The 24,188-nt window shown below is 41.1% G+C and overlaps 1 protein-coding gene across 3 annotated transcripts in view; it reads left to right on the forward strand.

The window, feature by feature from the left end:
* The window catches only part of rabgap1l (RAB GTPase activating protein 1-like), a 106,911-nt gene that overhangs the window by 1,346 nt on the left and 81,377 nt on the right, over positions 1–24,188 (forward strand). For 2 of the 3 annotated variants that reach the window (XM_076277809.1, XM_076277811.1), the window contains exons 2-11: positions 6,735–6,934; positions 10,111–10,294; positions 11,370–11,574; positions 11,853–12,027; positions 12,486–12,646; positions 13,206–13,316; positions 14,058–14,124; positions 14,698–14,800; positions 18,809–18,975; positions 21,770–21,899. In XM_076277809.1, coding sequence (XP_076133924.1) covers positions 6,797–6,934; positions 10,111–10,294; positions 11,370–11,574; positions 11,853–12,027; positions 12,486–12,646; positions 13,206–13,316; positions 14,058–14,124; positions 14,698–14,800; positions 18,809–18,975; positions 21,770–21,899 — 1,441 coding nt within the window. In that variant the 5' untranslated portion in view covers positions 6,735–6,796. The remainder of the gene's footprint in view (positions 1–6,734; positions 6,935–10,110; positions 10,295–11,369; positions 11,575–11,852; positions 12,028–12,485; positions 12,647–13,205; positions 13,317–14,057; positions 14,125–14,697; positions 14,801–18,808; positions 18,976–21,769; positions 21,900–24,188) is intronic. The other variant, XM_076277810.1, reaches the window with a different exon arrangement.

Raw genomic sequence — 24,188 nt, forward strand, 5'->3', positions numbered from 1 at the left:
ATTAAAGGTGCAGCAGGGATTGCGCAGGAAGCGTTTGTTTGTGTTTATGTTTATATTTCAATTTATTAGCAGAGGCTTTTGTGCAAAACACATAGCCTACATTATATTTTAACCAAGGACCAAACGAAACATGCCAGAGAGGTAGCTCGTCCTTACCCTCAGTATTCCCACAGAAATTCCATGCAGGGTTTCGTTTTTGGGGGACAGGATCCCCCCACTTTGTTTGTTTCCAGTTTTTGGAGCCTGGGCTGCCTACAGAAACTGTGTTTTTTGTTTTACAGTGCACTCACAGAAAGGGCAGGTAGCGGTTGTGAGGAGATGATTCCTGAATGTGAACAAAAAAATAATTATGGTCTTGAAATAGCTTAAAATCCCTTACTTTACCTTTAACTTTTTGTGGTGTATGGAACAACATGTGGTTTTGTGCTGGCTGCCACGTTCATCAGCCTCCTTGAGGCAGAGCATCAGTCTCAGAGTTTGCAGACCTCTGTCTTCTTGAGCTATGAAACCAAATGTCTGACTCTTCGGGAGTCTCCATCTTTGTCTTGGTTTTCCTAGAAGCCAGAACAACTGTAGCAGTAATAATGGAGATACTTTTGCTGAAGTTGATCACAGTGCAATACATTCTCTTTGCTCTATTGGCAGGAGAGTTATGGGTACTCTAGCAGCAGGGTAGAGCTCAGTGTGTGGGTGATGTAATGAACCCTAATGCTCCCATAATTAGGCTATGTCATAGCTGTCTGGGCAGCGAAGGATGCCAGACTAACAGAGGCTGGCCCATCCCAGCCTTAGCTTTTATAAAGGTTGGATGGAGGCCTAGAGTGGTCTGGCTTGTGAGCTGAATGCAAAGAGAAGTGAAGTGAAATCTGTAAAGACAGAAGTGATGTCAAAAACGTGATGCAGTAGGCCACATACGTACACTTCAACACGTCCACTTGGACAGGATTATTAAAAGCAGCCCATTGTTTAAGTCCATTTTAATTCACAGTATAGCCTACCTCAGGTAATGAAAATGTTAAATTTGTGTTTTTAATTCTTTTACTTTTGCTATGGGTTGATGGAGTCAAAAGTGTGGATGCCTTTCTCTTCACAAATAGACTCTGTGTAGGCAGTGTGGTTTGCAGCACACCCTTACTAAAGTTAATGGCAACAGTGTCTCCTAAGTGGAGCGTGGTTACTGTGCCGAGCAGTGTGTTTTGGTTTCATTTACCTTTGTTTACCATTGTAGAATTTTGCATATTTATTAGTGTTTTCTCCTTTTTTGCTGACCCAGTCAATAGAGGGGACCTGCTTTTCTGATAGCTGGGTGTAAACAGAAAAATCTCACCTTTATCAAGTATATAGTGCAAATGAAACTTGAGGAGAGAGCATTGGGCTACCTTTTTCACATGGCACTCTCAACATTAGGCCTACTTCAGATTTAACTGATTAGTGTTTTTGTATTGACTAGGCTTAAATGCATTCCCATCCATTCTGAATTTTCAGTTGTTTTCTGTAGAATTGAGGAAATTAAAAAACATGTATGGCTCTCTGTTTTCTGTGTTTGTAAATTGAATTAAAAGTAATTTGATAAGGTTACTTACAAATCCCATCTTTGTTCTTGTATGTATGATGTTTAACTAGCACATGATCTGTCCTAAGCCAAGTGTTTGCCTGTGTGTGTGTGTGTGTGTGTGTGTGTGTGTGTGTGTGTGTGTGTGTGTGTGTGTGTGTGTGTGTGTGTGTGTGTGTGTGTGTGTGTGTGTGTGTGTGTGTGTGTGTGTGTGTGTGTGTGTGTGTGTGTGTGTGTGTGTGTACACATTCCATTGGTGCATCAATGATTTAACAATTAGTGTTAAACTATTACATGTGTTAGGGAGTAAACCCTTAAATGAGGAGAGTATAGACACATTCATCATTATCTTGGCCAGTGAGAAATGGTTAGTGTGTGGGGGGTAATTGAATAAGTGTGATTTGACCACATGATTGCAGCCGGGTACAGGAGGGGATGGAGGCTGTAGACTCTGTGCTTTGTGTATGTGTGTGTGTGTGAGAGAGAGAGAGAGAGCAGCCCCTTTCACCAGTTACTTCACTGAAGGGCATCTGAAGAAGCTTACTGTTTGAGAGTGCTGTTGGGTTTTGCTGTCGTGCTGTTATTGTGTTGAGGTGGCAAATGGCAACCTCAGATTTGTGTCAACAAAGCACTTCCCTCCTAGTCCCTGCCTCTGGCTCATTTCAGAACAGAACACACATGTACTAGCCTGAGTCCGGTTCAATTAAATTCATGGAAAAGACATTTATATAAATAACATATAAAGTTACGTAAACCTACTTGATAATTTATTATTATTTCCAATTAGTTTGAGGAAAATAAAATGGAAAAATATATTACGGTACAAACAATTTCATAAACTGCAAAATTGTCATTTAATGTAATGGTCCACATTTCAATTTTACTATTACATCTTTAAACTAGATGTACCGCGTAGCGGTACAAAATATGACCGCCACTCAGTCCTGCACATCCATTCCGCGAAAATAAATCATATTAATGAATTTGTCTCCATCTTCTACTCCATCCCCCACTCTTGAAACTTTTGTGTATGCTTGTTTGGAATGTGTGTTTGCACACATTCCGCACACAAAGTAGCCTACTGGCGCTGCAAAGGTGAATAGATTTGTTTCTGGGCCAAAAAATCTGTAACATTGTTATAAAACCTTTTAAATCTCTAAACAATCACAAGTAGGGCAGTTCATCATCCATCCATTGCAACTGGACTGATGAAAGGTACACCTGTAGGCTACATTGTATTTGGGAAAAGCAGAAGGTAGCAGCATAATGTATTTATTTATGTATTATTAAACTAAAACAATCCCTGTCAGTTCCATGCAGTTTTCAACAGCTATCAAGAAGAGAGGTCATGTCATGGATTTTTGTGAATGTTTCTTCTTCTACATATGCATAGGTTTAGTCATCTAGTTCAAATTATATTCAGCTTTATTGTCAATGCACAAATTAAATACCAGTAGTCTAAAACAAAATGCCGTTTTACCCAGTGGTGCAAATAACTGACATGTCCAAAAGGGCCTTCATGAAATGCGTTGCGAGACTGTTCATACACATTTTAACGGGCAAAGTTGAAGAGCTACTCTCCGTTATTGTTTGTGCAAATAATATGCTGATTCATGTTCCCTTGCATTTTGCAACCATGAGGTCCATGGTTAAGCTCAATCTTTTGACGCAATCTTTTGATTTTCACCCAGCCTAGTCCATGGTAGGCGCCCGATAGAAATATTGTTTAATTTTGCGATTGAGATATCCACGCACTGGCGCCCCCCCTGCGACGTGTTCGCCCCCCGGTTTTAGAGCTATTCTAAATGCAAAAATGCATAGACATTGCATGACAAAACCGTGACTGTTAACAAACTATAAGCTATATAAGGTAGGCCCTATGCTAGGCCTATTACACAACACAAATTGTCACCAGGCTATGCTGGCGATCCAAATAAAATCTCCGTTGGAACCAATGGCTTACACCTTACAGTATCAAGCTGCCACCTCTTGGCGAAAAGTTAATAGTTTTGCATATCAGTAGTAATACATTTCACGTAGCTGTGAATCACGGAAAGGGCGAATGAAGTGGACACTTCTAAATGGAACCCAACCCACTGTACAGTAACTCAAGGTCTGTGGCTAAAGCAGCCATAATGAAAGCGTTATCATTGTTTGGATACTTCACACACACGTGTTTTTTAATCGCATAGACTACAACTACCAAGCTGGAATCAAAGCACATCGACTCCCCTCTCACACCCTAAACACGCACTTCGAACAAACAAAAAGCGCCTCAGTCTCACGGAATAGCCATAGGCAAAACTGTATCTGACCGGTGTAACGTTGGTACTAAATCATCCATCGCAAAGAATGATTTTTGTAGCACGTGCAACAAATATGTGTAGGTACAGCCCTGCCCTGAATACATCTCAACGTGCGCTCTAAAACATCTGGTTTAAATGGAGATGTAGATCATCACGGGATCATAGACAGGTTATCTTTCAGGTAGCCTAGGCCTATATATTTTCCATTAAAAAACCATCACGTAGCGAACGTGTTGTGGCTAACTCACTTAGCTCCTGTTAGTAGCCTAGGTTATGGTCATAAGCAAATGAGATGACAGTCGAAAGATACAATTAGTGCTGTTATCGATTTGCTTGGTAGCCTATAAACGCATTTATGGTTTTCTACAAATACATCAATAATCAAATTGGCCTCCATCACTCAACTATGCTAACGGTAACATTATTTTACCTACGTTCTGCTATTGATAGGATTAACGTAGCCTACCTGCAGTAAAAAACAAGCATGTCCGATAAACATTCTCAGATTTATTTCGGCTTCAAGAGGAAATGGGAATTACATTTCATGCAGAAATCATCCTACCCTTAGACGTTCTCTGCGGTAAACTACTGTAGCCTACAGTCTTGTCCTTGTAGGAAGCATAGTGTCTTTCTAACCCACTTTAGATTAACTTCCAACAAAATTACGTCTCACTGCAACGATGCGCCATCTAGTGGACAAACGACTACTTATCGCCAATACTGGAAATGCAGCCATGATGATGATGATGAATATTTATTTTGGCTTTCTTTTAATCCTACTGAATTTGTAATTATGTATCAGCCGTTCTAATACCGATAGTATGTGGGTGCCTGTGTGTGTGTGTGCATGTGTATATGTGTGCACCACCATCTACAGGCCAATGAGTGTAGAGTCACTAAATGTACACATAACTTAATTTTTTAGACCCCCCCATGGATGAAATTCTACGAAACTTGGCATACCCCCAGAGAATGTCAGGTTAATCATACACATAAAATTTGGTGCAGTTCTGAACGTCTTTACTGAAGAGAGGGGCGATTAAAGCAGAATGATATTGCATTTTCATTTTTTACCGGGGGGGTGCAAATCACAAATGAGTGATTATGGGCTAAGTTGATGTGGGCCCTTGAGACCAACATACCATAAAAAATTCTTCATCCTCGGTGCCACGGTTCAGGTAGTTATTTAGGAAAAACTGCATTTTTTGGGTTTCGGGGGGCCCAGCGTGGAGGGGGAGTGGCCCCCGGGGACCAAACGAAATTTTTCCGTAAAAGTCTAGTGGGGCTACATACCCACCAAATTTCATGTGCCCCGGTGTTTCGGTGCCCCGGGTATCGTTGACCAAAATTTCAGGAAGTAGATGACGAAAAAAAAAAAAAAAAAAAAAAAAAAAAAAAAACTTTGACAATCCCTATATGACCGCTTCGCTAGCTTCGCTAGCGGCGGTCATAATAAATGTATAACATACCAAATAAAAGTAGCCTATTAGTTTTTTTGGCATGTTGTAGGCCCAATGTGACATTAGGCTATATTAAAAAGACATTTTCCTACTGTTAGTACAATGAGATAAAAAAAGCTATTTTGAAATTGTATCAAACACTGATACTCATGTGACAGTCTATGATATCATCAAAATGACCTCTGGAGGCCACTGTGGTGATGCAGAAAGATGACTTTATCTGTCTTAAATATTTGATATGTTCACCTTTTCATGTTGTGGTAACTTGAATTAGCCTACAAATCTACATGTCATTCAGTGAAATGCCAAAATACAATTTTATTTATATATTTTGTGAATTATAATACTTTGTAGGTCAAGGTCATTGTTTTTTAGGCTATAGGTGGCCAGTATAGCCTGCAATATATGTTTTAAAGTAGAAATTTCATCATTCAGTGTAATGTTTTTGTCATTCGATGTAATGCAGTTTCTTTGTTACACCACAGTGTCATCCATTACACTGAATGACAGTATCACTGTATAGATAACAATTTTGACCTTTACTTAAATTTTATATAAATGAGGGATGTTAAGTACTGACAAATGTGTTTAAACATAATAAATATGATCATTAAATGCATTATTTTGACATTAAATGACTTAATGTTGATTTTTCTAGAGGGTCTTGCAAGACCCCTGCCTAATTTGAGCACAGTAATTATTGTCAGTGTTGACTGTGTATAGTTTGAAGTCATTCATCAATGCAGGCTAGTTGGTATATTTTAGTGGACTTTGTTTACAGCAGCTTCGAAGCTTCAGAAATCAACAGAATTCAGTTCAAAATTCACTCTAGACTGTTATGATTTCAGCCAAAAATACTTGATTTTATGTCTATTTCCCCAGTTAGTTTTACCACTGTTTCTTAAGTTGTTTTTCATGATTCAGGCAGCAGGATTTCCTTTGTCCTAGATATTGAAGTTAAGTGTGATTCTTCATATTTACCTTTTCTGTGACAGCTGAATGGGTGTGAAAGGTCCCACAAAGTGCTGTGCTTTTGCTTTTACGATTCCCATCCAACTTTATGGAACAGTCTGAATGTTTGGCTCAGCAGTTGAAGCTGGCATCATCATTTAGGATGGTGCAACACCCACCCACCCTTGAAGTGCCCAAGTGGCTAGTGGTCTGGTCAAAGTGAATTTAAGGTTGTTTGTTAAACACCCAACTTTACTTAGCTCTTTCGCCTAATGACTATGGTCCCCTTGAATCTCTTTGTCAATGTATTGACAAGATTAACAACTGGATGTCTCAAAATTCAGTTGAACAAAGACTTGACTTAACTTGAATGTCTGCAAGCGATCAGTACCTGAGCAGTGGTGACTTTCATAGCAAATCTCTATTTTTTGTTGTCATCAATGTCATTTCTCTGCACCTCTCCAGGGTTGCCTCTTCCACTGGAGGCCCAGCGAAGAGGTGTGTGCGTGGGCCAGGGGAGGGCCACCATGGATGACAGCTCGTCTCTGGGCAGAGTGAGCGGCTCCACTGAATCTGTGTCCACTGTTACCAGTGAGGAGTTTGTGCTGGTGCCACCATCAGCTGGGGGATCACCGTCAAGCTCGGAGGGCAAGCCAAGACTCAAGGTGACTGAAACACACTCACACTCACACCCTTGGTGCCATCTTGGCATGTTTTGTGTTTCTCATGCTCGAACTGTACTCCTTTTCTCTTTCAAATAGCAAGAACCTCTGTGTTCATTGTAACTTGTGACTTAATTCTCTCTGGGGGCAAATTCAACTGAGTAGCAAGGGTAATGTACGCTTATTTGTTCATTCATACAAGTCACCTTTGTGTTTTAATAAACAAATACTAAGATTTGTTTAGTCTGCATGGCTCGCAATCAGGGTTACTGTGTGTATAAACTCCAGGGACATTTTATCAGACCTCTGCAAAGAACTAGTTTCACAGGGCTGTACAGTGTGATATACATTATGTCGCACATGCTACAGAAAAATCGGTCTTTTATCGGTGATTAATTATTTATTGCAGTTGCACCTGCGATACAGTTTTGTGTAGGCTATGCGATGCATTTGTGTGAGATAGAGCCGCTTGTTTGTTTGAAGTACATTTGTGTGCTTCTGTGTAAGGGGAATTGATGTACTTAGATGAGAAATTGGTAGATGTAATCTATAACACGATTAAAAAGCTTGTCCACTTGTGCATAGCATCCATAAATTCCACAATTCCTTGCGAACAATACCAGTGTCCTTAAAGCAGTTTATTGACAAATTGCATTATTTTCAAGAGCTAAAATACCCGAGAGGAAGATACCTTGATTTGCGGTGGATACTCAAATTTTACTTTCCGCACATTCAGACACATGAAAGTGTAATTATATGGTCGAGATCATTAAAAGTATTAAATAGTATGATATGATGTATGAAAGACAAAATTTGTTGCTATTGATTTCAAAAACAGCTTCACAGCTTTTTCACTAGGTTACCTTAAGCCAAAGATCTTCAGCTACCTTCAGTAACCTACGGTCTCTATATGGGACGGTCTACAAGTGGATGCACACTTTTGGACATGGTAGCATTATTTTCAGGAGATTCTCCTATATTAGGGACTACATGATAACCTGACTCTCGCCAGATGAATTTCGTTCCGCCTAGCTTCACTCATCCATCTGGGATCGATCCATTGGAGTGGTGCTTCAGAAGGCTGGGCCTTGTTAAAAGATCCTTGCATAAGATTGGATAAGCCACTTGTCCGTCATCTATTGACGTGCTACTTCAACCACTCACATCGAAGCCAACCCGTGAGGCTGAGAACAGTCTCACAGTCGCTTCTACGCTACGTCACATCTATGAAACTCCCGCCCTGCGTCCTGATTGGCTCTATCATACAATCTTGTGCTGAAATCACTCTCAACGGAACCGATCCCAGATGGATGTGAGTGGAGCTAGGCGGAACGAAATTCATCTGGCGAGAGTCAGGTTAACTACTTGAAGCCTTAAAGGAGAATTCCGGTGATTTTTCACATAGATCTCTGTTTCTTGAGTTCACCGAATACTAGGGCTGAACGATTTATTGCATTTGCGATAATATCGCGATATGATGAAACACGATTTTCAAACCGCAAAGGCTGCGATTTGTAATATGTGACGTCACCAAAATGCTTGCGCTTGCCGACGCCCCACCGACTCTTCTCACCTACCACTGATAAAGCAAAAAACGTAAACAAGAGGACCAGCTAACAGTGTCAAGAAAGGTCTGATCAGTAGAGCTACTTTGGTTAAAAATAAACCTCTTCTTTACCTTTTGCTCGAACCTGCCATGTCCCTGGTTTGATTTTCATAATTCCCCTGTGCTGCTACTCTGGCTGGTAACTTCGTTCACTTGTCCAGCTGACGATTAAAACTCCACGACTGTTTAGGCTGCACAGCAGCCATTCACCTGTGCACTGGGGACTTTGTTTACTGGAGTACAGTGACAGTGGGGGCATTTGCGATATCCAAGGGGGTTGGCGGCACAGAATTGATGCATGTTATCCGCAAGTAGTTGACACAGCTAACCACCAAAAACCCAGCTGTTCTGACATTAGCTTACCAGCTAAGGCTCTAGGCTACATACATGCTGCTAACTTTGCATGTTTAAAGAGTTTTGTCTCCGCGATTGGCTTTGTGATATGAACAAACTAGTTAATTTGCATGCATGCGTATTGCGCTGCGGTGTTGATGATGCTAACCTTTAGTTAACACCGAGCCGAACGGTCATTCTGCCGCATTTATTTGCGCTACAACAATCTACAGTAGTTTGTTCCGATTCACGTGTAAGTAGCCTACAGAGGAGAGGAGCGGGTCTGTGTGTGTGTGTGTGTGTGTGTGTGTGTGTGTGTGTGTGTGTGTGTGTGTGTGTGTGTGTGTGTGTGTGTGTGTGTGTTTGTGTGTTTGTGTGTTTGTGTGTTTGTGTGTTTGTGTGCCTGTGTGCCTTCGCGCGCGCGCGCGTGTGTATGGAGAGCATAGGACAAGGAGAAGCTGTGTCAGTGCCACTACATGTAGACCTATTTGTTAACTAACTAGGTCATATCTACATGAAATAGAAACAAAATAGAAACGAATCAGAATCATTAAATGTTTACAAGGCTGGAAGTTCAACAAATATAGGTCTACTAATGTGATTAAAATATTTCATTCATCAATCAATGACCTAATGCCATCATAACATAGTCCTGGGCTCCAGGAAAGAACAGTTTATGTTTAACTTATCTAATTTTGTGTTGGTCATACTATAGAATAATATATTGCTTGTCTTTGTTGAATAAGACAGAAGATAAAGAGCTTAAAAATAATCGCATATCGCATCGCAATCGCAATATTGGTGAGAAAAATCGCAATTAGATTTTTTTCCAAAATCGTTCACCCCTACCGAATACTGTCAGTAGGAAAAAAACCCGAAACAAGGTTCTACGTAGCTCGAGTTGCTGCAGCTACAGTGCTACACTCTAGGGGCGTGAACATGTCCCCAGAGTGTAGCACTGTAACTGCCTGGCAGCTCTAGCTGTTGGCTGCAGCAACTCAAGCTAGGTAGAACCGATTGTTTTCTGCACTCGGTGACCTCAAAGCAGAGATCTATGTGAAAAATCACCAGAATTCTTCTTTAAGAATCTTTGTGAATACGGGCACAGCTTTTGGTTTGGATTTTGCTGTCAGAACACACACACACACACACACACACACACACACACACACAAACACAAACAGGCACACAGACTCACACTGGCACATGCACGCCTGAGACCTCTGTTTGCTCCTATCAGATGTCGTGGAATGGTAGTGAGCAGCTGCAGAAAGCGATGGAGGAGGTATTGGAGGATGACGTCTCACGAGATGAACGGAGAGAGTGCGCACAGGAGGATGATGCCACGGGAGACCCTGCACCTCCAGTGGCCTCTGGCTCAGAGAAACGGCCACCCAGTCTGACCCTGGAGCCCTGCCCTACTGGTATTAAGAATTTAATCATTTGATAGTAGAGTAAAGGTGTGCTATCTTCTTTTTCTTCTGCCAGTTTGTGATATTTGCCATTACACTGGCTGTACAGTAGTTGTGTCAAATTTAGCAACACATTTCGTAATGGAGATACATTTGATGTTTGCCAAGAAATTTCATGTGAAAAACAGAAGTATGAGAGAAATATTTGAAAAGTAATGTTAACCTTGACATAAGAGCTGATCATATTTAATTTCGTTGTTTCCCAAAGTTTAGATTGATTAATAACGAGTGATTATATCTGGTTAAGCCATATAATCACCAACGGTAGGGTTTCACCCTAACAATGTTATGAAGCTTGTTCTGTTATGCTAGTGGTTTTTTGTGGATATAGGTCATTCTGAATATGGATAGCTCTACATATTTTTTTCTAAAGCTCTTTCAATTTGCAAAACCATACTCAGGATTCATAACATTTGGCAGTTGGCCATTTGCCTGTGTGTCTGAGTGACCAAATATGGTCTTGATACATACAGTATAAGCGGTGCCGAGATATTGCTCTCTTAAAATGGACCGAAAGTCAAAACCATTTCTTGTTGATTGTCCATTTCAACCATAAGGCACAGAAGTGAAACTTTAACCGACAAGAGTTTGGTCTGTGGTCGCACCTTTCATTCGAGCATCAAAAGGTGCTTTTCTTCCTCTTGTTAAAACGGTCACTAAAAGATTACGCTTCCTCTTTCCGCGTGACCTTCCTATGTTGGGTCATGCAAGCTTTCATTTCTATTTCAGTTTTTCACATCATGAAACAGAAAACATGTAATGAGATGTTGAATTATAAGATATACAAGTTTATTTTTGTGTACAAGTGGGACAGGAAATGAATAATAACTGCAAATTAATTACAGTTCAACATTTTGAAAGACAAGAAAGCAAATGATTTAACAGTAGTTATGTATTAGATACATACCAGGGCTTTAATATTTTAAGATGACCTTTACATTTGTGTAAAAAACTGTCCCTTTATTGCTTGTGTTTTTTTATCATGCCCTCTTTTATGCTAACATTCTGTTCCATCATTGGCCACTAGATGGCAGTGTAGGTTCAACAGACAGCTCTGCTCCTGAGGAGGACAGTGTCCAGTTCAGCAAGTTGTCCTACCTGGGTTGCACTTGGGTGAAAGCACCACGCAGTGAATCTGAAGCCCAGAAAGCCATGGCAACCCTGCGTGCTGAGAGTGCCATCCCTATCCCTGTCGTTCTCCATGTGCCCAACATTTCTGAAGGATGTGTAAGGTCAGCTGGACAAGTACACTACACAAAGTGTAAACATGCATGTGTAGGCTACATTCTGCCATTACTGGTATTACATTTAGAACATTTGCTAATAATTCTGACAGGTGAATGTGGAAACCTTAATTTCTCCCAATAAAGGAACAGCTTATAAGTAAACTTATGTGGTATGATAACACATTTTTGCCATCTGTTGTTGAGAAACATGATAGGCAGTCTGGACCATCAGCTAAAAAAGTCATTGTGTCTCAAAGAAGTTTGATCTTCCTGTGATACTTTAGGATCGTGGACCAGGCATCAGGCACAGAAATCGCCTCCTTCCCCATCTACAAGGTGCTGTTCTGTGCTCGGGGGAAAGACGGTACCTTGGAGGGTGACTGCTTCTCGTTCACCGAGAGCTACCGTAGCTCTGAGGACTTCCAGATTCATGTGTTCTCCTGTCACATCAAAGAGGCCGTACGTTTTTGTTACTCATGCCCAACCAAATTCCCAGGCTGTTAAATGCACCATATATAAACAGCATGATGGTATTCTATGCAAGTTTAAAAGCCGTTGACAGCGTCCCTGTATTAACTACAATTATCATTGTGTAAATGCTAAGAGGTTGTGGTGCGCTGCAAAAGACATTGTAAGAGAACAAGGCATCCCTTCCCTGCATGCATGCCCACAAACACTCAGAGAAAGAGAGCCATTCACAGTTTGCAGAGCTTTTGTTTATGTTTTTGGAAGAAGTTCCACACGTGACGTTTTTACAGCTTCCATTCTGCTAGATTGCCATTCATTGTAGCTCTATGTCTCTCTGATTCTTATGGATCTTTCACTTTCTCTTCTTTTACTCCAAATTTTCAAATGCCTCTCCGCTATCTTTTCTTTCCCTCCCTGTGCTCTGTTCTTCCTACCCCTCCATTTTGCAGGTTAGCCGTATATTATACAGCTTCTCTACAGCATTTAAGCGTTCTTCAAAGCCGGCACCAGATGTCAGGGACTCTGCATTGCCCATGTCACCGGATGGCGATGTTTACACCTTCACCGTCTCCATGGAGGTGCGAGAGGATGACGGCAAAGGCAATTTCAGGTTAGCTCGCGACCCGCTCACTGACCCACAGCTGCAGGAATGGTGTCGCTGCATAGAACAACATGGATGACATTTAGAATGCAAATTTGTCTGAAGGAACAAACCAAACATGCTGAAGGGCACTCTTTTGCCCATGGTGTTAAAACCTTGAATATGGAATTCACTTTACATTTTTCAGCTGATATTTAATCCGCAAAATTGTTCACATGCTCAAAGTCCATGTTTATGTTTTTTTTCTGGGCTTCTAGTACACACACCTTACATCTTGTAATAATGGTTATGTGAAGGAAAGCTCCTACCTGTTTGTAGTCTGAGTGGATTTTGAGGAGTTTGTAAATAAAAGTAGCTATTTCACTTATATATCACTTCTGACAAGACGTCAGTAATAAGGTGTGATCCCCTTCATAATTTTTTTTTACTACGCTTAAAACCCAACTGTTCTGTTTTGTTGACAATCGAATGCAATCTACCTTTTAGTGTTCTACATGCTCATTAGCAAAGCACTTGGAATTGCCTACAGTTTGTACATGAATATCCTTGCCTTCCCTTTTGTGTCCAGTCCAGTGCCAAAGGACAGAGATAAGTACTTCTTCAAGCTGAGACAGGGCGTCCAGAAAAAGGTGATGGTCAATGTTCAGCAGATGAACAACAAGGAGCTGGTGATTGAGAGGTGAGTCTTGTAAGACTTTATAGACAGCTAGGACATCTGAGCATTGACTAGTGAAGTCTTTTTGCTAGTTACCTTATTATCCTCTTGATTGACTATTTAGACCATTAACAGACTGTAGGTACCAGGTTGGCTCCTCAGTTTCCATCTGATCTGCTTAGGCAAGTGTTTTTCCATTTGGCTCATCTGAACAATGGTATGATTTTTGCAGTGTAACCTGCTCTCCTTAATCAGAGTATGTAGTTTCTCTGAATCAGAGAAATCAGCTATTAGTGAATATTTTTAGCATACCATTGGGTTTACATAGTCACCAATATTTCACATAGTCTGTAATTTGTCGACATTGCCCCATTGGGTTCGAAAGCCATTGGAGAAATTTGCTAATGTAAATTGTTTTGCCATTAGTGACCACATGGTGGCATATTCTTCATAGCGTGAAATGGAAATGGCTCAGGCTATCACCTAGATATTAATTCACTGATATGGATAGAACAAAATATATATATATATTGATACTCTTATTAATTGTGTTAGAATGCTGAATATATGCATTAGATGTATACTGTGCAAAAAATTGAGAGAAAAATGTAGTTGTTCAACCAGTGAATTGGAATCACACCTGTTACTACAAAGACATTTTTCTGGAGTTATTTGAATACAATATACAGCTGTTCTTAACTGATAATCTTGTTTCTATTGCCATGAATGTGTTTGTTTCTGTGTGTGGTGTGTGTGTGTGTGCAGGTGTTTTGGCATGCTGCTAAGCCCAGGCCAGAAGGTTCGCAACAATGATATGCATCTCCTGGACATGGTGAGACTCATTGAGCGGTTGCTGTGATACTCAGTGTCTCTCCCGCCCCCTCTCTTTTCTTTCTGGCAGTCTTCCCGTCTGTTTGACTCAGAGAAAGCCCTCAACAATACTGACTTTTTTTCTTTTCTTTTTCAATTGTGCCGTAGCCATGGAGATACCTGGACCTTAGCGACACATTCTCCCTGCTTCAGCCCCCCACTCTAGTGTGCCTCCAGAGCCCAGTGTTTGAAATTCAGAGGAGGGACAATTAGCAACTTACACAAGCCTTAATTGTTTTCCAAGAATTTATGGGTTTGGGCGGAAGTAGCTAATGAGCTGCCTGTGCAGAGCCTTAATAGCAGACTGTCAGCTGGGAGTGTCTGGTGCCTTCGTCAGTTTTAGCATGCTTGACTCCTACTGTGGTGGCTGTCTTCAGTGTGGGGTTGTCTATCTGTTTATGCTATAAGGGTTTGTTTGGGAAATGACCGTGACAGATCGCTGGTGTTATGCTGATCATGCTGTTGACATTTATCATGCTAAGATGAGAGTATTTGTTGATGAGGATGATGATGATGATGATGTATGTGATCGCAGGAGTCCATGGGGAAGAGTGCAGATGGGAAAGCCTACGTGATCACTGGCACCTGGGACCCCACCAGCCCTGCTTTCCAGGTGCTGAATGAAGACACACCGAAGGGTGAGCCGCCACTGCTCCGACCACTGTTTTACTTGTTTCACTTCATGAAGAGTCTTGTGACAAGATCCATCTGGTCCACCCATGTGTGTTTGAGATGCGGTTTAGATGAGCCAATTTGAGTATTCCTGACACTGTTTCATCCTTGTTAACATGAAGCATCACATGTATTAGACTGTTCGAACACTAGCTCTCCACAGGCTCCTTTTGTTTTGACAGCTGTTGGTACCTCCCAGTGTGAAAGTGATATTCACATATTAAACATATGCAGATATATTCAACACTTGTGACATATGTGTGTCAACCAACTGCCCAAGCATGCTAAGGCTGAAGCCTAGAAAAAAAATACTCCAAGCAGGCACCCCAGAAATATGTTGCTTGGCAGGTTACCTAACTAGCTGGGCAAAGCACCAACTGTGTCTAAGACCTGTCAAACAAGCTGATGCAGCGTAGTATGACTGATTTCCATTAAAGGAGCAGAGTTGGTACTGCCTAGCGGTCATGTTTATGTGAATATCAGTGGTATCAGATTTCTGTTCAACTGAAAAAAATAGTTGAACACATTTATTCATCTTAAATAAAAAATATTTGTATTACATTCCTTTTACTCTCATATTATTATTGCTGAGGATGTCCAGAATATAACCATGAGTGGCACTTTTGCATCAATGATTTTAGATAGGTTAAATATATGGTTCTCAGACTACCTCAAAAGTATCTGACAGGCCTTAGACTCTGAATTGTTAAAATCACTAACAAGACTGGCAGCCAGAACTTCTCATGAGAGGGTAAATAAGGCTTTTTCTAAGAAAACAAGAATGAGACCTCAGGTGCTTAACTCAGTCCGTTGTCAGAAGAAGAGCTTGTAGTGGGATGGGTTGTTCCAGGTCTGGGCATAAACTTGAAAGTTTGATCAGCTGTGGATATTGTGTCCAGCACATGAGAAAAGCTGGCAGGCAGGCAGGTAAACATAGCTTGACTGGAGTTTGATGTAGAATATGGGGTTGAGGGGCAGAGTGGCGGGATGATTTAAAGAGAAACTATGCAGTTTTGGCCATTTCTTCACTGTTTGCTCGCAGGTTTCTCTGCAGAGCTCCCCTTATAGCCTCAGAGTATATGATTTACGACACTCCTCAATCGGTCAGTCTGACGTTTTCCTCTTCCCTGTTCCTCCGACAACGGTTTACCTGCTTTTTTGCTTCTTTTCACTGGCTTTGACGAATGATTGAGAAACTCAATCGCTACATTGTTCTCGCCGGTGCCTGGCGTATATGTGTGTAAATGCAGTAAAGCAATTCGTTACACTCGTTACTTCCTGACACTGAGGCCGTCGGCCTGCCGGCCCAAAGTTGCAAGGGTGTTTTTTTCCGCTCACAGACGCTAGGGGGAAGCGAGACGTCCACCATTCAACCCGAAAAAAGTCATATAACCATTCCAATGACTCTGAAGCTGTTAAGTTAAGGTAAAGCTAAGGGAAGCACTGAGAGTCGAGGTTTGCAATGCTCTCACTGAGCTAATGAGAGAGGAATTTGTGGAAATGATTCATGGATTTGGACATTGGTGCTGCATCCTTATAAAGTCTACAACTGGTTATTATCCTTCTTCTGCTTCATGCCTTGCTATATTGTGACACATTGACTGTGTTTATATGGACAGAATATCATAAGGTTATGGCTATAACTTCTCCAATTAATCGTCTCAGGGATTTTTTTCACAGACTTTAGCCAATGTCAGGCTGCTCTGCAATAAACTAGTCCTTTTTTAGACATTCTGAAGTCACCCAATTGGTCAGGTCCAAGGAGTCAATGATGTTAGAAGGGTTAAAGTCAAAACCTTACCTTCTCTTGGCGTTAACCAATGGGGACACGTATACCACAGCCCTCATTGCAGCAGTGGACCAGCATTCACCAAGAACACACCACGGGGTGCTGTGTACCATGGCTGGTGGTCATGAACAAGCTGACAATAAGCAGCTCTAGTGAGCACAGCGCGGCTGTGATAATATATTGGTGTACACCAAGATCACACCCCAGAGCTAGGCGACTCGCAGGCGCCAGAGTATTACTGATGGACGCAAGCCTGGGGAATAGATAAATGTCCACTTGAGTGCGCCAGGGTGTGGTAAGTTCGGCTGTTGTTCCTTCGCTGCTGGCCGAGAATGCAGCTTGACCCAGTCATTTGTGGTGCTAAATGAACAGTGGTAACTCTGGTAACTGGTATTGGAGCGTAAAGCTACTGTAGTTAAGTAAGCTACCCTGCATCAGTTCAAAGCTCAATTTCAATTCCAGGGAAACGTGTTTACGTTTTAACCTATTTTGTTTTCCATTGTGATGTTGGTCAACCATCACGATGGATGATGACATTGTCCATCGGCCCAACCCTAAGACGGAAACTGGCACAACACTCATCGGTATTAGAAATATTTGCCGCCTTAAAAGGCTGAATTTTCCTTTTGTGTTTCGAGTCAAGAGTCAAGTCAACAAAATTCATGAGATGGTGATTGTAGATAGGTTCAGATCAATGACATCATGTGGGGATGACCTCCTATTGGTTAACATTGATTGAACTTGACCAAAATAGGCTTTTAAGACCTTATCCCGATTTTGAGAAATCCGGCTATGCTACCTAGAGTCCTCCAAAAGAAACGGTGTAGCATTATCCCGGTTTCTGACCGTTGCTGACAAGGATTCTACGTGCTTGATAGATTTCAGATTTGAACCAAAGATAATATATAGAACACTGGAATCAGTTACTGGGATATTACTACTTGTCATATATAGAGGGATATTAATCATTGATGTAGAAATAGTTTCTATATCTATGATAATAATCTTGTTTCTCTGTGTTCATGTAAACACCATATACTGAATATAATAAAAATGGGTATAAGCCTCATATCTGGGATACCAAAGTAAAATGGATGTAAACACAGTCATTGGTGGCCAGACCTTGCATGGCACAGTACAGTACACACCAAGCTTTGCTTAGTAACCTTTAGTTGAATCCATAGAAAATGAAATCCAAAGCCCAAGTTAAATAAATTGTTTTTGGTCTTTCTTTGCTTCCTGTCATTCATCTAGAGTTCCCAGTGAACACTGTGGCATTGAGGGCTTGAGTAGATGCTGCTTGCACTTACCCCATCTCACCAAAAAACTAGCGTTTATTATGTATGCCTGACCATCCTGATGGGAATCTATTTTGGGCTCTGTTATTGTGAAGCTTGGTGTTTGCTTTGCCTTGTTCTCCGTTAATTGAAATAATAAAACTCCTCTGTGTGAAATAGGTTATTGTTCCTCTGTTTCACAGTTTGGTGATTATGCCTCTCCCTGCTCCTTTCCATCACGCCTTATCCTCTGAGTAATTCAGCACAATTCTTGCCTGGGAAAGGGAATAAAAACAATCCTTTCTTCCTGAGATATTGCTCTAGTTTGGTTGTTTTTGGTCTCCTCGACAACTCCTTGCAATTTCGATGGGGTAACTGTCCTCTTGCATTTTTCAGAAACAGGACCTAGCCTGAAATATTTCAGTTTTATGTTGATATTTGTTTGTTCTCACTCTTTGTTTAAAATTATACTCCGCTACCAGATCGTTAAACTGGTCTTTTGATAATTTTACTCAAGCTTTACAAAAAATGCTGTAAGTTAAATTTGACCAGTTTTCGTGCTTTGTGCAATTATGACTACTGTTGCCGTTTCACTCATCTTGATATGCTATATTTAAATTTCACCATGACCGATAAGGAGTATATGTTTTTCTTTCCAAAGTGGGCATGTTTGAAGTCGGGTAGGCTAAAAGGTGTCAAACATTTGTGTTGGTCATATGCACCACCATACGGTACATTCATTGTGGTATGGTGGTGCGTACACCAGTACGTCACACTTCTCAGGAGTTCAAAACTGTGACATACGGTAGTAATGCAGTGCTATTTAGATGTAGAAACCAGTGAGATGCTCAGCACCTGCCAGTGTCGATGCTTGGCATTCTAACCTAAGCTTTCTCTCTCCTCTCCAGATAAGCAAGTCTTCATGACTGTGGCTGTGGATCTAGTGGTGACTGAGGTTGTAGAGCCTGTCCGCTTCATGATGGAGGCACTGGTGCGTGTCTATCCATCCAACGAGAGGTTTTGGTATTTCAGCCGCAAGACCTTCTCAGAGACCTTCTATCTGAAGCTCAAACAGGTATGGCATTAAGCGCTACAGAGCAGCACGTCATTGTCTAGCAACTTAAGGAGTCTCTTGAGATTTCAAACACAAACTCGAACTGGTCAGTTGTCATCTGGATTTGCAGCATGTACCACTGTATGATTAAGGCAAAATAACCCAAACATGTAGATTAGAACATGTAACCTTTTACTGTAAAACTAAAAAAAAGAAATGAAACTTCCGGAATTTGTAGTTCTAAAAGCAAATTCCTAAATTGTGTGTGACCCTACTGGAGTTGTTGAGCATGTATAGCCCTCCCTCTCTCGATATGTACATTGCTCACACACAGACACATAGACACACACTTACGCGTGCGCATGCCCACACCCACACCCTATCCAGAATCAGTGGAGCGTTAAACGTGGGCTTTGTGTTGGCAGGGACTAATAAGAGACAGGCTCTGATTATCACACTGAAGTAATTAGTGCTGCAGTCTGAATGGCTGCCTTAGTGCCTCTGTAGTTATCTCATCACTGCAAAGACGAGTGCCGGCACAGTAGTTTAAAGCTAATTAAAAGATAATATTATGGTGTTCGCAAATGCACAGCCCAATCCAACCTTACTGTTTTATTGTTATTATTGATTTTCTTTCTTCATCTTTTTATTGACATGGTTCCTCATTGAGTATGGGTTTTGAGAATAATTATTTGCTCTTTTAGAGTGGTCGAGGACACAGTATTGGCTTTTTCACTTTAGTGATTAAATTGAGATGGGAAGCTTCTTGCTTTTGCGCTTTATGTCCTTCGAAGCTGCAGCAGCACACTCTGTCAGCCATCCAATCCATTCAGCCCGTCATTCAAAAAAACTACTTGTATGACTTCCAAAGGCCTGGGCATCAAGAAATCAGTGGCTGATTGTATTGAACCCCATTACTGCACTCTGCAGGCAAAAGCCTGCTGCTGTAATAGTCTCCGAGTGTCCCTCCCACTCTCTCCCTGTTAGTTTGCCCCACTCTTCCTCCCTCCATCTCAACCCAGCTCCCTCCCTTCTTCATTAATGTCTAAATCTTGTTTGAATCCTCTCGCTCTTCTCTCCCTCCTTCTCTCTGTCCGTCCTTATCACACTCACTCTGTCCCTCCCATCTCCCTCGCTCTTCTCCTATCATTGTTATATATGGGTTTTTTTTCCCTTTGTAATTATATTTGGTGCCATGGCCCCAAGATGGTGACAAAGGTTAGACTATCTTTGGAGGCGTAGGAGATGGAAACTGATGCACTAAGTATAATACTGTATGGTCACTGAAGAATCTATCCTCTGTCGGAATTAATGTGTGCATGTTCCCACGCACCCCAAAATCAAATGGCAAACATGTATGCCATCCCTCACTGTTATCAAAGTTGTCAAATAAGTAAATAAACTTTATTGTACTCTTACTGTGGCAGCAATAATGAACACAGTTCTAAGGTATTTTAAAGTAGCATAGGCGAGTGTATGATTTCCCTTGAAACCTACCTATATATGCTCTAGGCACAACCGTGTGGGCAAAGTGCATTCACCACTTTGATGGTGAGCTTGAAATGAAGAGAAAGGTCTGATAAGCTTGTAGTCACTTGACAACCTTGTGTATGTGTCACTTGGCCCCTTCCCTGAGGGGAACGTGAAAGGATGAACTAAAAAATGGTGTTAGGTTTTTTGGGTTAATTAAGTCCGTGTTTTTAGTATGTGCACACCACAGAGCTGTAAAATTGTAAAAAGTGTGAACCCCTCCATTAGCTAGATCACACATTTTTTGGGGGGAAAAACATTGGGGGCATTGGATTGGAAATTACGCTAATCCAAATGTTCTTTTTTGTGCTGTGTATGAGATGATGGATGAGCCCCTCCAGAGGTATGCGGCTCTCCCAGCAGATTTTTGCATAATGTCTGTTTTGAAGGCCAGTCTTTGTTGTCTCATGACTGACAGTGTTGAGCATAATGGAACCCTGGAAGCCGCGTGTCCCTTTCTTAGTTATGGTCAGCCATATTGGGGGATACCATTCAGCTGAATATGGTTTTCTTTTAGTGTGAAATATTAAATAGAATCTTTTGACAGAATTGGTAAAGTCCACATACAATAGGTATGTAGCTCTTGCTTGGAATATAATTGAATTACTGTAACTTAAAATATTTGCCCTTATGTCTGCCAATGAGGTTTAGAAAATACAAATCAAATCTGTAGTGATACTACGTTACTACGTTACTACGGAACGGCCTCTATTACCACCAGTCCCGTGTTTCCGTCCTCTTGCGTGTGTGTCACTTAATATTCATTTCTATACAAACCAAGACGGCGGATTACTAAAGAAACGCAAGCACCCACACCATTGGTGTATCTAAATGAGCTATGTACCAAAAATTACATTTTACCGTGACTCGAAGAGCTGTAAACAGTGTTGTAAGGCTGCGTGTACAAATCCGCTTGGAGCTCCAGTGGAATTTTAAATTGCGACGAGAATTCTCGGGCTAACCATTCATGTGCCGTGTGAAAGGGTGGAAGTAGACAACCCACCAGGCCAGCACTAACCTCTGAGCGTGGTAAACAAAATCGGATATTTCAGGCAGTAAAAGCCCCGGTAAGAACCAAACCAGATTTTGTTCAAATCTACACTCCTATGGCTTATTTTGAAGTATTAAAAATCATCGTTGTTTTAGAATTTTCGAAAGAAATGGGTGATAATTGGAGGTGTTACGATACCACATTATGAATTACCAGTATTTTTCAAAATCGATGTGAATGCCGCTACGGATATGTGAAACTGTGTGTGAAGATGAATATTTTGTGTTTTGTTAGCAGGGTGGAGAGCGGAGCAGTGTGGGCGATGCCATGCTGGAGGTGGTGAGCCTGCAGCGACACTCAGAGAGGACCAACGGGGGGCGAGGGCGCCTGCAGTCCCCCACAGAGGAGGAAGAGCCAGAGGAAGGTTTGTCATCTACGTTCTCGAGTATTCGGTGGTGCCCACAGGGGCAGAAAAAGGAGGATGTCACCAAGACTTTGGTTGAGTTACTAGTAATAACAATAATATTATTATTATGTAACTAATAATATTATGCGTACATGGCAACTGTATATTCATTTATTCATTCAACCTTTATTTATTCTAGCAAATTCATTAAGGGTAGTCCTCATTTTCAGTGATGTCACGATGAATGTACACAGGCTTAAATAATATACTTGTTATGAAATGCCACTGTGCTTACATCAGTAGTGCCATGGAGCATGTGGGAAATGTTCCCTTGAAATGACAGGCTAAATGTTCGGTATCAACAAAGGAACAAGGTTATACAGCAACAGAGCACCACATATGCGGACTGAGCTGTGTCTGCATGAGGGCAAATCAACAGCAAATGCAGCCAGAGGAATGCCAAACTGCCATCATCACAGTGGATATGTATAGCATTGTCCAAACGTCCATCACAGTGGATATGTATGGCATTGTCCAAATGTGAACTGCAGTATTTATATTTCTGAAGCAGCTTACCTTTTTGATAGACAGATGCCTTTGCCTCTGATACAGGATATATAATTTTGTGTTGATGCTGCAGGAACATCATACCACAAAACACCGGTTTATTGTCATCTCGATGAGAGAGAGAAAAAAAGAATTACAGTACAGTATGTGTTGCCTCTAGGGGTGTCACTTTTATTCACTCATTCGTTTGAACTTGGGGAGAAAACAAACATTTGAACTACTGTATCGTAGCACGTCCCTGTTTTCCCAGTCCCTGTTTTTTATTTCACATTATGAGTGTGACGTTTTCTATTTTGAAATACTTGTTCTCTTGATCAGTGAATTATTAATGACCTTGTATACAAGTGTACAGTGTAGCAAATACTGACTTGTTATTCGAAACAATCCTGTCCACATTCTAAATGTGCAACTTCACACTCCCAAATGTCGTTTGAGATAGTTGTCATGGCGACGTTTACTGCTGGAGATGTGAGAACAATTATATTTAGGCAATTATATTTTGGGGCCTAGGCAGTGAAGCTGTATTGTTACTAAAATCGTTCTTTGTTTGGCCTTGCACATTGTATTCAGAACATTTCCACTCCCACCCACAGTGATGCCATCATGTAATTTGGGAATTCTTCAGGCAGCATTGCACGAATGTCAGTGTCCAAACTGACAAAACTGGAACATTTTCCCTTGTTGATTTTCACCCAAATTCTATTTCTTTCAAAATCTCTTTACTGCAGTATAGAGAGATTCAGAGGATGGCATTGAAGTCTTCCTCACTGAAGTTTTTCTAAGAGAAGTTATTCACCCACACCACACTCAGAAAAGCAGTCTGTAAAGTTGAAAGCCTGCTTCAAGGTCTATCTTCAACTCCCTTAGCTGTTCATGCACTTCTTTACTTCATGTTTGACCCAAGGCTCATCTTTCTGTCCTTCTCACAATACAGACTTTTCAAGCGGTTGCTGTGTGGGAAGCATTTGCTGGAGGTTGTTTTTAATGTAAATATCTAGTGAGAAGAGCCATATGGATTTGTGAACATGTTGTATTTGGCTTGATTAAAGCCTTATGGAACAGCAAGGCATCAATAACAAGAGAAGATAATCCATTGGATTTTTGTTTGATTTATTTCATGATTTTATGTCTGTTTGTTTTCTTGTGTGTGGAAAGGAAAAATTACAGCCCCGGTTAAAAATACAGGGTTTTGTGAAATGAAAAGGAAACCAAGAAAAATCTTGTCAGAACCAGCCCACCTTTAATGTGTAGGAAGTCCACACCTTCCTTTCCACCTTCCTATGAAAGGGTCCTAAAGCTGAACTTTATCTGGAGGGTAGCCTATTTGGAATTGATTTAACTACGATACTGTAAATATCCTTTTTTGCTTGATTTACCCTGGTTTTTACATAGATCTGCCACTTAAGCTGGAGGTTGCAGACTGTTTCTTTCCACTGTGGCTTCCAGCTTTTCTTCAGAAATTCATTATACCAATAAGATGGGTTGAATGCGGGGTCAGAATCCCATCCCACTCCCTCTTGTATCTTCCACATTTTGTCCCGCTCCGTCTGCCAGGCCTACCAGACTTGCACTGCTGTGTGTAAACATGTTGCTGGCATGCAATCAAAAGTAACAGTCTGTGATTTTAGAACATTTTGTAGTAACTTATTTCATGTTATATATTTGATTATAGATAAACCTGCCCTTTCTTAAAAAAACAAATGTTCCCTTTGCTGCACTATGTTCCACTGGGTCTTGTGG

The sequence above is a fragment of the Alosa pseudoharengus genome, unplaced genomic scaffold (genome assembly GCF_046254945.1).
Source record: "Alosa pseudoharengus isolate Yale_2024_CS ecotype anadromous, Long Island Sound unplaced genomic scaffold, YU_APseudo_1.1 YU_APseudo_1.1_scf_11, whole genome shotgun sequence".
Taxonomy (NCBI): Eukaryota; Metazoa; Chordata; class Actinopteri; order Clupeiformes; family Clupeidae; genus Alosa; species Alosa pseudoharengus.